At 54.0% G+C, this 12,556-nt stretch overlaps 4 protein-coding genes across 4 annotated transcripts; 2 read left to right on the forward strand and 2 right to left on the reverse strand.

Annotated features, from left to right (window-relative positions):
• Window positions 1–869: 869 nt before the first annotated feature.
• J4E90_004474 (uncharacterized protein) lies at window positions 870–2,389 on the reverse strand (the record flags this gene model as incomplete). The annotated part of the gene is made up of 3 exons (XM_051434039.1): window positions 870–985; window positions 1,036–2,302; window positions 2,360–2,389. The coding sequence occupies 3 exons, from the start codon at window positions 2,387–2,389 to the stop codon at window positions 870–872; spliced, it is 1,413 nt and encodes a 470-aa protein (XP_051292557.1).
• A 393-nt stretch (window positions 2,390–2,782) lies between these two features.
• On the forward strand, window positions 2,783–6,772 carry J4E90_004475 (uncharacterized protein; the record flags this gene model as incomplete). The annotated part of the gene is made up of 1 exon (XM_051434040.1): window positions 2,783–6,772. The coding sequence occupies one exon, from the start codon at window positions 2,783–2,785 to the stop codon at window positions 6,770–6,772; it is 3,990 nt and encodes a 1,329-aa protein (XP_051292558.1).
• A 1,620-nt stretch (window positions 6,773–8,392) lies between these two features.
• On the reverse strand, window positions 8,393–9,313 carry DHG2 (L-rhamnose-1-dehydrogenase; the record flags this gene model as incomplete). Its single annotated transcript, XM_051434041.1, has 2 exons — window positions 8,393–8,855; window positions 8,916–9,313. The coding sequence occupies 2 exons, from the start codon at window positions 9,311–9,313 to the stop codon at window positions 8,393–8,395; spliced, it is 861 nt and encodes a 286-aa protein (XP_051292559.1).
• Window positions 9,314–9,650: 337 nt separating this feature from the next.
• J4E90_004477 (uncharacterized protein) lies at window positions 9,651–11,900 on the forward strand (the record flags this gene model as incomplete). Its single annotated transcript, XM_051434042.1, has 3 exons — window positions 9,651–9,763; window positions 9,882–9,909; window positions 9,972–11,900. The coding sequence occupies 3 exons, from the start codon at window positions 9,651–9,653 to the stop codon at window positions 11,898–11,900; spliced, it is 2,070 nt and encodes a 689-aa protein (XP_051292560.1).
• Window positions 11,901–12,556: the final 656 nt, after the last annotated feature.

The following is a 12,556-nucleotide window of genomic DNA, read 5'->3' on the forward strand; positions in this document are numbered from 1 at the left end:
CGTTCACGGGCTGCGCCTCACACCAACTGTGCTGCTTCTAGCGCCCGCGCTTTGTAGTCTGATTGGCTGACTCGTACATTCTGAGGCATGTTTAGACGAATAGTCTGTACGAACGAATCAGAGAAATGACGACCGCTGAGCCGCAGCACATCGTCGTAGATCCTTCGGAGAGTTCCATCAGGGCTGCATGCCTGACGTGTGGGTGACTTGGTGCGAAGATAGACGATCCACGTTCCTCATAGAATATGCTGATCGCCCATATTCTGCGGTGTAACTTTCAGATCATCGTGTTCGGATCTGACGTTAGCGGTGAATGTTCAGACGCTTTCGCTTCAGGGCTCTTCGTGGACATTGATTACTCGACTGTCGAGAAGGCAACATCGCTCGTTGTATCCGCCAAATTGATCGACAAGTTGGTGGCGCCAACAGTGATCCCAGATGTTAGACAACAACCTTGTCATGTGTGAATCGTGGATGATGAGTGCGGTTAAGGCGAAACGCCTTGGATTTGGGAGCTTTGTGCTGAAGATGATGAGGAGCATGTGCTCGGGAAATTCTGGTACCATTATCAATCCAGCCTCGTGATGCAAATCGATCGTGGAGCGATCAGATACGCATCTCTTGTAGTTACAATCTGCAAACCCGTTGCAGAGAAGTGGTATCGTTGCTCAGCCCGAATCTATCTACGGCCCTGGGAATCATATGCTGATCATAAGGAAAACCGACCAAAGGCCCGTGAATAGCCACAAATGCAACGCCGTTGATATGCCTGACACCTTGAAGCCCAGAATGAATAGAGAAGAGAGACTCATAAGAAACGCCGTGTAAAAGTCGCAAGGATAGCAACCGACAACAACAGCATGCTGGTTTTAGCTGGAGCCCGTACTGCTGTGCATTGGCATGGATGGTGTATGCATCATGCCACTTCCACTTGGCATACTGGTAGGACCTTGTTGTTTTTTCTTTTCTTTCTTTGCCCAGCGCACTGTCGCAGTTAGCATATTATACTCCTTGCTTCTGGAGTTGACGACTTACATCCGCATGCATTGCACAGCGTCTTCGGCCCATTTGGACCCTTCCGCCATTCGGGCGAATCCAATGTGCCGCAGTCTGTGCAAACGTATTCGTCGGCGATTTTGAGCTTCTTCTTCTTGTCAGAAGAATTTCGGCCATCGCGGTCTAGCGATATTTGTATGCCTGCATCGCCACGGATGAGGTTCGGGCTGGCGTCACCGGTACTTATACCCTGTGAGCGCTCGCCGTCCCTGTACCGGAGGCCGGTCAACATCTCGATTGTTTCTAGATGATTTGCGCCCTCATACCGCATCATCTTATCGTTGATACTATCGGGCTTGCTTGCGGCGAGGGCCTCGTCGAGGTTCTGGCGGGTGAGGGCGGTGTTGGAGATGACTGGCTTGGCTGGCGGCGGCATTTGCGCATAGGACGCGGCATCTGCCTGGCTCATGTTCTGCGTGACATGCGATTCGGAAGGAGTCACCGAGGTGGTGGCGCCTTCCGTCTTCTTTGCCCAGTCGTCCTGCTCGTCCTGCTCCTCCCGCTTGAGCTCGGCTATGCGCTTCATGAGGCGCTCGTTCTCAATCTTGTGTTCGAGGAAGGAGTCGAGGAGGGCGGCGTTCTTGGTCGGGTAGGGGCGCGCCATCATGAAGAAGCCGCGGCAGTTGATGGTGTTCGGCGGCGCAAACGAGTTCTGGTCGCTGCTGAGATGCGGGTGGCCGTGCGACTCGAAGATGATCCAGGTGTCGTCGGTTTTGCGGAAGCGGTAGAAGAAGCGGAGCGGGTTGCCGGACGCGATCGACTCATTGAACTCTTTCACGAAGATGCCAATGTCGTCGGGGTGGATGAACTCGTTGATGAAGCGGCCCATGACATGCGTAGGGTCCCAGCCTGTGAGCGCCTTGCATGAGGGGGAGACATAGAGGACCCTGCCGTCGGGAGTCAGTATGTGCAGCAGGTCGCGCAGCTCTTCCAGCACGCGCTGCGACCAGTTCCGCCGCTTGGTAAACTCGGTCAGGGTGCTGCCAGAGGGGTTCATGTTGGGGGCGCCGAAGCCCGTCGGTAGAGGCCCAGCGCCTGCGCCTGTCATCTGCATGTCGCCCATGGTGCTGCTGGCTGGTAGACTCGCGGCCTGCATCTGTGGATCCGCAAAGGAGAATCCGCCGTTCTGGCCGCCCTCGGCTCCGTCCAGCGACCCCATATCCAGATCCATCGACTGCATGCCATCGTCCATGGGCAGCCCGTTAAACTCCTGGGTCTGGGGGTGCATAGGCATTCCGGCCATCATCTACAGTCATGAGACAGGTGTTCAGATTTACTAAGGATGCAGGGCCAGTCAGCGTACCTCAGCACCGCCATTTTGATATTGCGCCATGGCGTCTCAAATGCACGATGCTGCATATGATGTCGTGCAATAAAGCCGCGGGTGATAGGCGCGGGCAGCTTCCCCGAGGACGTGATGGGATTTCTATGTTTTGTGCATGCCCATCCGCACTTTAGCATGACGACAACAGTGTTGCGCTTGTGAGCCCAACCCGCACGGCCCTCTTCTGCACGTGACACCGCGCCGCTAGTCAACGCGTCCAGGCTACCGCGCCTGTTTGACGGGCAGCAAACAACACGCTACTATATCAACCCAGCTGCGGGGTGCAATTCCAACATCCGCCCGCTCAATTGTACGACCACGGATAGCTGATTCCCCATCACCAGAAGCGCAGCCTCACAGACACCAGGTAAAGAGGCAGCGCCGGCAGCGCGAACCGCCATCATGTCGAAAGTCGATCGCCTAATGATCCAGGGCGTTCGCTCTTTCGGTCCAGAAAAAGGAGAGGTCATTCAGTTCACTGCACCCCTCACACTTATCGTCGGCTGGAACGGCTCTGGAAAGACAACCATCATCGAGTCTCTCAAATATGCGACTACCGGCGAGCTTCCGTCGAGCAGCAAGACTGGAGGCGCTTTCATCCACGACCCATCGCTCCGAAATGAGAAGGATGGTGTGGCGCAGGTCAAGCTGTCTTTCCGTTCAACTTCTGGCGTACGCATGGTCGCCACCCGTAGTATGCAAATCACCGTCAAGAAGACTACGAGGAGCCAGAAGACCCTAGAAGGCTCATTACTCATGATCAAAGACGGCGAAAAGCATTCCATCTCAACCCGTGTCGCCGAGCTTGATCAGATCATCCCTCAGTATCTCGGTGTATCCAAAGCCATCCTGGAGAACGTCATCTTCTGCCATCAAGAGGACAGTTTGTGGCCCTTGAGCGATGCGACTACCCTCAAAAAGAAGTTTGATGAGATTTTCGAAGCTTTGAAATACACCAAAGCCATCGACAACATCAAGAAGATCCGGAAGGACCGAAACGTCGAACTGGGCCAGCTCAAGATCATCGAGGCCAACGCCAAAGAGGACAAGACGCGCGCAGCGGACAGCGAGAGGCGGCAAGCTAAACTGTTTGACGAGATCGAGACGCTGCGAGAGGACTACAACGACGTCGATAAGAAATGGACTAAGGCGAAGCAGGAGTATGAAGACGCCTACAGCCACCAGGCGCGCTTCGTACAGATCGTGGAACAGCTGAAGTCCAAGCGCCAGACGCTAGACATCAACAGGGAAAATGTTGCAGAGCTTCAAGACAGCATCAAGGAGCTGGCTGAGTCGGACGAGGAACTCCAAGACATGCTAGATCAGTACGAAGAGCGCGTCGCGACATACTCCGCTCAGGCCAAAGAGTTTCGGAATCAATATCTTGAGCTCAAGAACAATCTCGAAGACAACAGGGACGCCCTTGGAGCGAAGCAAAGCGAGATCGGCAAGTACGAGGCGCAAAAGGAGCAGTATGAGCGTCAGGTCCAACATCGCGAGAACTCTATCAAGGAAGCCGCTAAGCGACATGCTGTGCGAGGGTTTGATTATGATATCACCGAGAAGCAGGTGGAGGAGTTCCAGCAGATCCTAAATAAGATGTCTCGCGATCAGAACAAGGTTCTGGGTCGAACTCGGGAGGAGACACAACGCGACCTACGTGAAGCCCAGGATAATCTCAATCAGCTAAAAACACGCAAATCGGGACTTAGCCAGAGCAAGGACTCCGCACGGAGTCAGATCACGAACAACGACAAGCGCATCTCCGATCTCCAGAGGACCATGAACAACATCAAGGCAGATGAAGGTAGCGAAGCCATTCTTCAAGATAAGAAGCGAGATGTCGAAAAGCAGCTTCAAAACGCAATCACCGCGGTGAACTCAGAACGCTACGACGAACGCATATCCGAAGCGTCAAACAACGTACGAACACTCGAAGACCAGAAGGAGCGCTTGACGAATGAGTTTGGTGACGCTTCAAAGCAGGCTCGGGAGTCTGCAGCTATCGACGTCAAGCGAGAGGAGCTACAAACCCAGCAGCACAGCTTGGCGACCATGAAGAAAGTTCACAATGAGCGCCTCTCACAGCTGGTGGACTCTGACTGGGACCCCACCACTTTAGAGACGACTTTCCAGCAAGTGCTGGCAGAGAAGGCAGGCAAGGTCAAGGAGGCTGGGTCTCGCCGCGATATCGCGCTGACCAAGTTGAACAAGGTCAACTTCCAGATGTCAAGCTTGGAGTCGCAATTGAAGCAGAATCGTGCCGACCTCCAAAAGTACGAAAAGACCGTGAAAGAATCCATACAAAAGGACGACGTCTCCGAGTTTGACGAGACTCTGCAAGACCTGGAGGCTGCGTACGAAATGACCTCTACAGACAAAGCCAAGTTCGAAGCACAGATCGAGTACATGAGCAAATGCCTTCAATACGCCGAGAAACACAACATGTGCCGTCTCTGTAAGAGGACTCTTCACGATGACCACGATGAGGACTTTACAACTGCGGGCTTTGTTAGCGGACTCAAAGAAATTATTGCAAAGGCGAAGAAGGACATGGAGGCAGACAATGTTGATGAAATCATGGCTGAGCTTGAGGCTGCTCGCAAGGCCAAACCTAGCTATGAACTAGCGACTCGTCTGCGCGACACCGAACTTCCCGCACTCCAGGCCAACCTCACCAAGCTGACTGCTGAGCGCGACGCTCTCAACAAACAGCTCGAAGACCAGGATGCTGTCATCTACGATCTGGAGGCTGCGAAGCAAGAAGTTGAGTCCTTGTCAAAGGAGGTACAGACCATTGTTGCCTACTATAGCAGAGCGCAGGAGCTTGAGGCGGAAATCAAAGAGTTGGCACGGAAGCAAAAGTCTGCAGGTCTCTCTCGGGGCATCGACGCAATTCAGACCGATCTGCAACGTGTGTCTGATGATAGCCGCAACGCTAGGACAATGCTCGAGCAGCTTACGGCTGCCAGGGACAAGTCACGTAACCAGATCACAACTCTTGAGCTGAGCGTACGTGACATCAACGCGGACCTGAGCAGCGCACAGTCAAAGCTGAAGGAGAAGCGGGATCTCGCCGATCGGGTAGAAGACCTCAAGCAGGAGAATAATAAGCAACGTGAAGCCCTACGCAGCTTCGACCAGGACATCAGTAACATCGACCCCGAAATCGAGCAAGCGCAGTACAAGTACGACGACATCAATCGCCGTGGCAACGATCGCGTTCAACGCGCCCACGATGAAGCTGCTAGGCTTTCCGACACCGTACGCCAGCTCAACCAGGCGAACGAGGAAATCGATGCTTATATCAGTCGTGGTGGACCACAGCAGCTCGCACGCACCCATCGAGAGATTGAGAATCTCCAAGGCGAGGTCGCACGTATCGAAACTGACATGTCCGATTTGACTCGAAAGATCAAAAAGCTCGAAGACACGGTGCGCGACACGGAAACGAACAAGCGCTCCATCAGTGAGAATTTACGCTATCGGAAAGCCAAGCGCTCCCTCGACAGCCTAGAAGTCGAGATCCGAAAGCTAGAAGAGCTCGGTGCTGAGCGTGATAAGGCACACTACGAGCAGCAAGCTGAACACTGGGATCTTCGAGTACGAGATCTCAATCTCAGGAAGGCAACTCTGGAGCGCGACATGAAGAACAAGGATGACCAGCTTACGGATCTCATGACGGAGTATGAGAAAATCTACAAAAAGGCTGCTGAGCAATACCGCGAGGCTCACATCAAGGTCGAAACTACCAAAGCCGCCATCGATGACCTGGGGCGCTATGCAGGCGCTCTGGACAAAGCAATCATGAAGTATCACACGCTCAAGATGGAGGAGATCAACACCATTCTCGCTGAACTGTGGCGCAACGCGTACCAAGGTACGGACGTGGACGCTATCCGCATCGTATCCGATGGCGATGGCAAAGGTAATCGAACATACAACTACCGCGTTGTGATGGTGAAGCAAGACACGGAGATGGACATGCGAGGCCGCTGTTCCGCAGGCCAAAAGGTCCTCGCATCAATCGTCATCCGTCTCGCGCTCGCAGAATGTTTCGGCACAAACTGCGGTCTCATCGCGCTCGACGAACCCACTACCAACCTGGATCAGCAGAACATCAAGGGTCTCGCCGAGTCCTTGTCTCAGATCATCCAGAGCCGCAGGAAGCAAGCCAACTTCCAGCTGCTGGTCATCACGCACGACGAGCAGTTCCTCCGCGAGATGAACTGCGCTGACTACACGGACTCTTACTGGCGCGTCGGTAGAGACGTGAAGCAGGAGAGCTATATCGAGCGCCAGAACATTGCTGAGGTAACTGCACTTCAACCCCCCTTGATGCTCGCGCAGAGCAGGCACTCCCTCTTGAATAGGGTCGGCTTTGAAGAATGAACCGGACAGGTTCTAACATTTGACAGGTTTCTTGATCGAGGTATCCGTTCTTGACGCGAACGATGATGGCGTTTGAAAGTACGGTAGATATTCGCATACTAGGGTGTTCACGGTTTTCGTACATTCGCATCTACATTTTGTGAGTGTTGATATGGGTATCATAGCGATGGAGTTGGCGTGATGGGTGTTGTTTTAGGAGGAACGGGTAGATTTATCGGGTATCGTGTATTGGGGACTGTCACACGTGTGGTCTCAATGTATTTACCCTCGCTGATCCGCATCGTATCAAGGTGACAGATCTCAAGGACACTAACTCGGTCACAGTGCAATTCCGATGGCCCAGGAGGTCGTAACCGTTATTCTATTTCACTTCACAGCGTAACATGCACATTGTCGCCACAGCTTCATCTGCCCAACTTCTCCTTCCCTTCCAAATCCCGCGAACCCAATCGACCAAAACTTCGCACGCTTCTTTCAATGGATGGTTTAATAGTCCCTCCTTCAACCCCAATCCCAAAACCCAGACCCCTAAACATCGAAAAGATGTCCTTCATCGAACCCCTCCTCTTCGACCTTCGCCACCACAAGTCCTTCATCACGCCCCTAACCAATCTCTCAGACCCATACATCCACTCCATGCACACATTCCAAACCTTCACCACCTCCCTCATCCAGTCTCTAGAAGCCAACAACTCGGCAGTTGTTGAGCTGGCACAGAATGATACACTACAAGAGCTATACTCAAACCTTCCTTCTTTCTACGAGCAAGACACGTTTAAGGAGTGGGTGAAAGATGGGACGCTAAAACATCCTCAGCGCCAGACAGAGGCACAGTGTCGGTATTTACACATTGTTTCACTCCAGGCACGCTCCTCGCCAGCCATGAGCGTCGTCGACATCGTAACGAACGCTGTTGCTGCGGGAGAGGAATGGCGCGAAACAGCATACTCGCCAGCGAATCTAGTGCAAGACCCAGACGCCTTACACTTCTTCACATGCGCCTCTCGCCGCCTCGAAACAGCCTCTATTCCTCCCAACTCCTCCTTCTCCTCCTGTCCAATCTGCACATCCCCCTTCGATCCCCACACCCACATCCCCAAACTTGCCCCTTGCACGCACATCTTCTGCACCCCCTGCCTCGTGTCCTGGCTCCAAAAATGCTCCCAAGCATACACCTGCCCCCTCTGCCGAGCCTGCATCCCCTGCGGCCGCAACCCCTGCAACTACCACCCTATCCCCCAGGAATCCTCCTTACCGATGCCGCTACCTGAGATCATGGATGTGGTGTTAGTGGATAGGATAGGTGGGATGGATGTACGAGGTGCACAGCTACATGGGATGGCGCCGGAGACGTATTGGGTGTTGAGGGAGGAGACGAGGAGGGATAGGGTGGGGTTGAGGGCGGCGAGGGATGTGCTCAGCTTGGGTGTGTTGGTGGAGGGGGAGAATGAGGGGGTTAGGAGGTTTATGGAGGGGGTTGAGAGGGAGGCTGCGGAGAGGATCAGGGGGGATGTGCTACATGCGGTGGCGGGGATAAGGCGCTTAGAGGTGGAGTTGACGTGGTGAAAGACGAATAATATGATGGACTTTGTTTTCATTTGGGGTTTGAGAGAGACTGGTTTATTGGAGGTTTACGAATAAGCCTCCGTCAACCAACAACTGCGCGCCATTCACATAGCTACTCAAATCACTGCCGAGGAAGATGGCCGGCCCAGCAAGGTCACTTGGCACACCCGTTCTCCCCAGCGGTATCCTACCTTCCATGTACTTCCTCTTCTCCTCGTCTTCAAGATCCTTCTCGTTGAGCTGTGTCTTGATTGTGCCTGGTAGCAGCGCATTGCAGCGTATGCCATGTGTTCCGAGTGCGCACGCGGAGGACTGGATGAGGGATAGTACACCGGCTTTGGTGGGCGTGTAGTGGCCCTGGTATGCGCCGCCGACGAGGGCGCTGATGGAAGATATGCCGATTATGGAGCCGCCCGGAGGGGACTGGGTGGACATTTGCTTTGCGCCGGCTTGGATGGTGTGGAATGCGCCGGTGAGGTTGGTGGTGAGGGTGTTGTTCCAGAGGTCGGGTGTTATCCTGGCAGACGGGTGTTAGTTTTGCACTTGGACAGAGTTGTGGTCAGGGAAAAGGACGTACTCTAAGAACTCCTTGAACTCGCAGATGCCAGCGTTGCTTATCACAACGTCCAATCGTCCCCATCGTTGTACTACGGCATCTACCAACTTCTTGCCTGTCTCGGGGTTTCCTACGTCGCCGGGTACTTCTACTAGTCTCTTCTCGACTTCTTCTTTGCTGGTTTGTAGGTTCGAGGCGGCTTCCTCGACGAGGGTTTGGTACTGGGAGGTGGACTTGTCGTCGCCGAAGTGGTTCACGGCAACGTTTGCGCCGTGTTGGAGATATCCTAGGACGATGGCGCGGCCGATACCAGTGACGCCGCCGGTGATCATCATGGACTTGCCAAACAGCAGCTGAGGGGTTTGCGCCGCTGTCGGCGTGGTGGGCGTCCACAGACTGTTCTTGCGGGCGTGCGACATTGTGCTCGTGGGTATAGAGTGTGGGGTATGATAGATGGGCTATCGCGGTATATGAGGGGCTCAGGGTGGTATGCTTGGAGGTATTGAGTCTCTTGGAAGACGGCGAGGAATAATTTGTCCGATAGCACCGTCTACCCAAGAGAAAGCCATAATATACATGCCGCTATGCGCAATCTGGTTCGGTAGGTGCGATGTATGAGTGAGCCGTGTTCGGTCCACGTGTTCGGGGCATCATCAGCCGAGGCCGAAAGTCTTGGCGATTGCGTCGCGTTCGCCAATCAAACCAGTTGCGCAATTCTCGGAAGCCTCCACCAAATACTGCGATACGAGATCAAGGATGGTGTATTCTTGGGACGACAAAGAGGCGCTATGCTATCAACTCTATGTCGAGGAGCGCAGGAGTCTGGAAGAGGTCATGTCGTACTTTGAGATACGAGGGTTCACCCCAAGGTATGCAAGCGCTGCGCGGGAGAGTACATATGGGTCGCCGTACTCGCTCACCGTCATTTCGCATTCTAGTGTTTGACGAAGATATCCAGACCACTTAACGCTGACCCTGTTACTTCAGCAAGCGCGCCTTCCAGACCCAATTCAAGGTGCGTCACTATCGCACGACTTCCAGCCTCCACTCCGAATCCCCGACTGATCACGTACATAGCGATGGGAGTTCCCCTCGAAGCAGAATCCAGCGTACAAGAACACGGCCCTCGTCGCGCGACTCCAGCAACTATGGGAACAGAACTATACGCAGAAGGACATGGTGGACACGCTACAGGCTGAGGGCTTTCAGATCAACGACCGCGAACTGCTGCGCTTGCGCCTGAGGCTCAAGCTCTTGCTTCGAGAAAGCGTTTCCAGGTCGAAGAAGACAAAGGCTGATGGAGGGAGGATACAAAAGAAGCCGAAGAAGAAGCCTACCAAGGTTGTGCCTGGGAGAGGTCTGATCAACCAGCTTGGTAACGCGATATTGGCAGAGGAATCTACGAGCGACGATGGAAGCGAAGAAGAGATCGCGACTACTCAGGAAGAAGGAGAGGAGGTTGGGACATCTGTGGAAGAGGCGCGACCCATACTCCCCCAACCCGACATCACAGGCTTGAGCGAGGAGGAAGTGCTACGCAAGCAACTGCGCCAACAACAGCTTCAGACCGAGAGTGACGAGAAATGGCGGACACGCAAGCGAAGACGTCGAACACGCGGCTGGGCCGGACTACCAGCCGATGCTCCTGGCGAACCTCCTCGATTCCCTTCCGAAACCACCATCGACGAAGCCAAAGCATACCTCGGTCTGGATAACGATATGTACCGCCAAGTTCGAGAGAGCTTTCTCCAGATCTGCAAGGAACAGGAAGTCACAAAGAAGACCATTGCCGGTCCGGAGAAGTGGGCGCAGATTGTACAACAACTCATTCGAGACGATGTACATTTGGCCCAAGTCTTCCAACAAGAGCCAGAGGTGCTACAGAATGTCGACGCGCTCTTCCGTCCGAAAGGTCAGAGAGCGCTGTCACTTGATGTTATCTGCCTGGACGTTACAAAGCGCTTACGAACGATGGATTCACGCATGACCCTCGCCGACGCAAAGAACCTCCTTGGTCTCAACCCCGAACAGACGCGACACGTCCGGAGCGCCTTTGCTGACAAGCTGAAAGCAGCTCAATTTTCGAACAAGCATGAAGCTGGTGAGGAACGCTGGACGGGTTTGAAGCAAGCGTGGGTCAACGAGTCCGAGTTCCTGGTGAAGGCGCTCGCACAAGGGGAAGATGATCCAGAATACGCAAGGAAGTTACGAGCTCTCGAAGTGTTGGCCCGAGACGTGATGAAGAGGCAACAGCAGGAAAAGACCTCCAAAGACCCCAGCAAGAAAAAACAAGTTCATCAAGGACCGGGCCCGGGACCTGCACCGCCTGTCGTCGCTGCACACCCGACGAGTATGGGAAACAAGGGGAGACAACACAGTAGTGGTGGCCGGAAGACAACGACACAGACTAAATATACGGCCGCACCATCTCTATCCACAGCTTTAGATCTCCAAATCGACCCATCTCTCCTCCTAGCCGCCAGCGACGCCGCAGTCCTACCCATCCCCTCCTATCCCCCTCAACACCACTACCAGTCCACCCACTACCAACCAGCATCCCAGCACCAGCACCAGCACCAGCACAACCATCACCACCCCAACCCACACACCCCCTACCAACAACCCTACTACCCCGCCACCCCAACATCTCCCATCCCCACGCCCCTCCCCGTCTACTTCCGCCTCCACGCCCACTCCTCAACCCCCTACCCCACGCGCTCCGTCTGGCTCTCCATCATGCAAACCCCCTCCGTCAACGCACTCCGCGACTTGGCGATGCGCGAACACCCGGGTACTGTTGTGCATAAACTGCAGGGGTTGGTTGTGCATAGAGGGGGGAGGGCGGACAGTGAGGTTGTGGTTGAGGTAAGCGATGATGAGGAACTGGGTGCGTATTTGGGGCTTGTCAGGAGGAAGGGAGGGGAGGAGGGGGCGGGTGCTCAGGGAAAGGCGGCGTTTGTTGTGTTGTTGGGGATGGGTGGGGAGGGGGGAGGGGGGTTTGCGTAGGGGGGTGGATGGGGAGGAAGGTTTTGTGAGGTAGATGTTAATTGGCATCTATACCGCGTGGCTCTTGTTCCAATCGTGTATCTTATGCCTTTGGGCTTCTTCAATAACATTGAATTGATTTGTGGGTGTACGTATATAAGTAATATCAGCATACGCTAGACTGACAAGATTGGAATCTTTCTCGGTATATTTTACTGCTGCACCGCACTACTATCGTGCTATGACGCGATTGCGTCCATCGACTTTACAATATGCTCAACAAACACTGTAACTTCTGCCGCGTAGGTCAAGGGGCAGTGGAAGAAGGGTACTATCTCCTCTCGGACCCAAAGAGCGTGTTTCCAAGATTGTACATGTAGAGCTAAGACGGGGTTCAGAAAGTTGAGAGCTTCGAAATGTTGGCTTTGACTTCTTTGGTAGGGTTCTGGTGTCGCTCTAGGTAAGTACGTAGTCCTTTCTATGGCTATCTCCTCTTACCTCACCTTTCGGGCCGAAGGTACAAGAGACGAAGACGATAGGTTAGTAGACTGGCCTCTCGTGCAATCATGGGGAAGTTAGATCTGGATCGAGGGACTCCCACCCAGGCTTCATCTTCATCGTAAATGCTTTTTCGGTTAACGCGTCCATCTCGTCTCTGCCTTGCTCCATTCATTCCA

This window comes from Alternaria incomplexa, assembly GCF_024043165.1.
Source record: "Alternaria incomplexa strain BMP 0042 chromosome Unknown scaffold_5, whole genome shotgun sequence".
Classification (NCBI taxonomy): Eukaryota; Fungi; Ascomycota; class Dothideomycetes; order Pleosporales; family Pleosporaceae; genus Alternaria; species Alternaria incomplexa.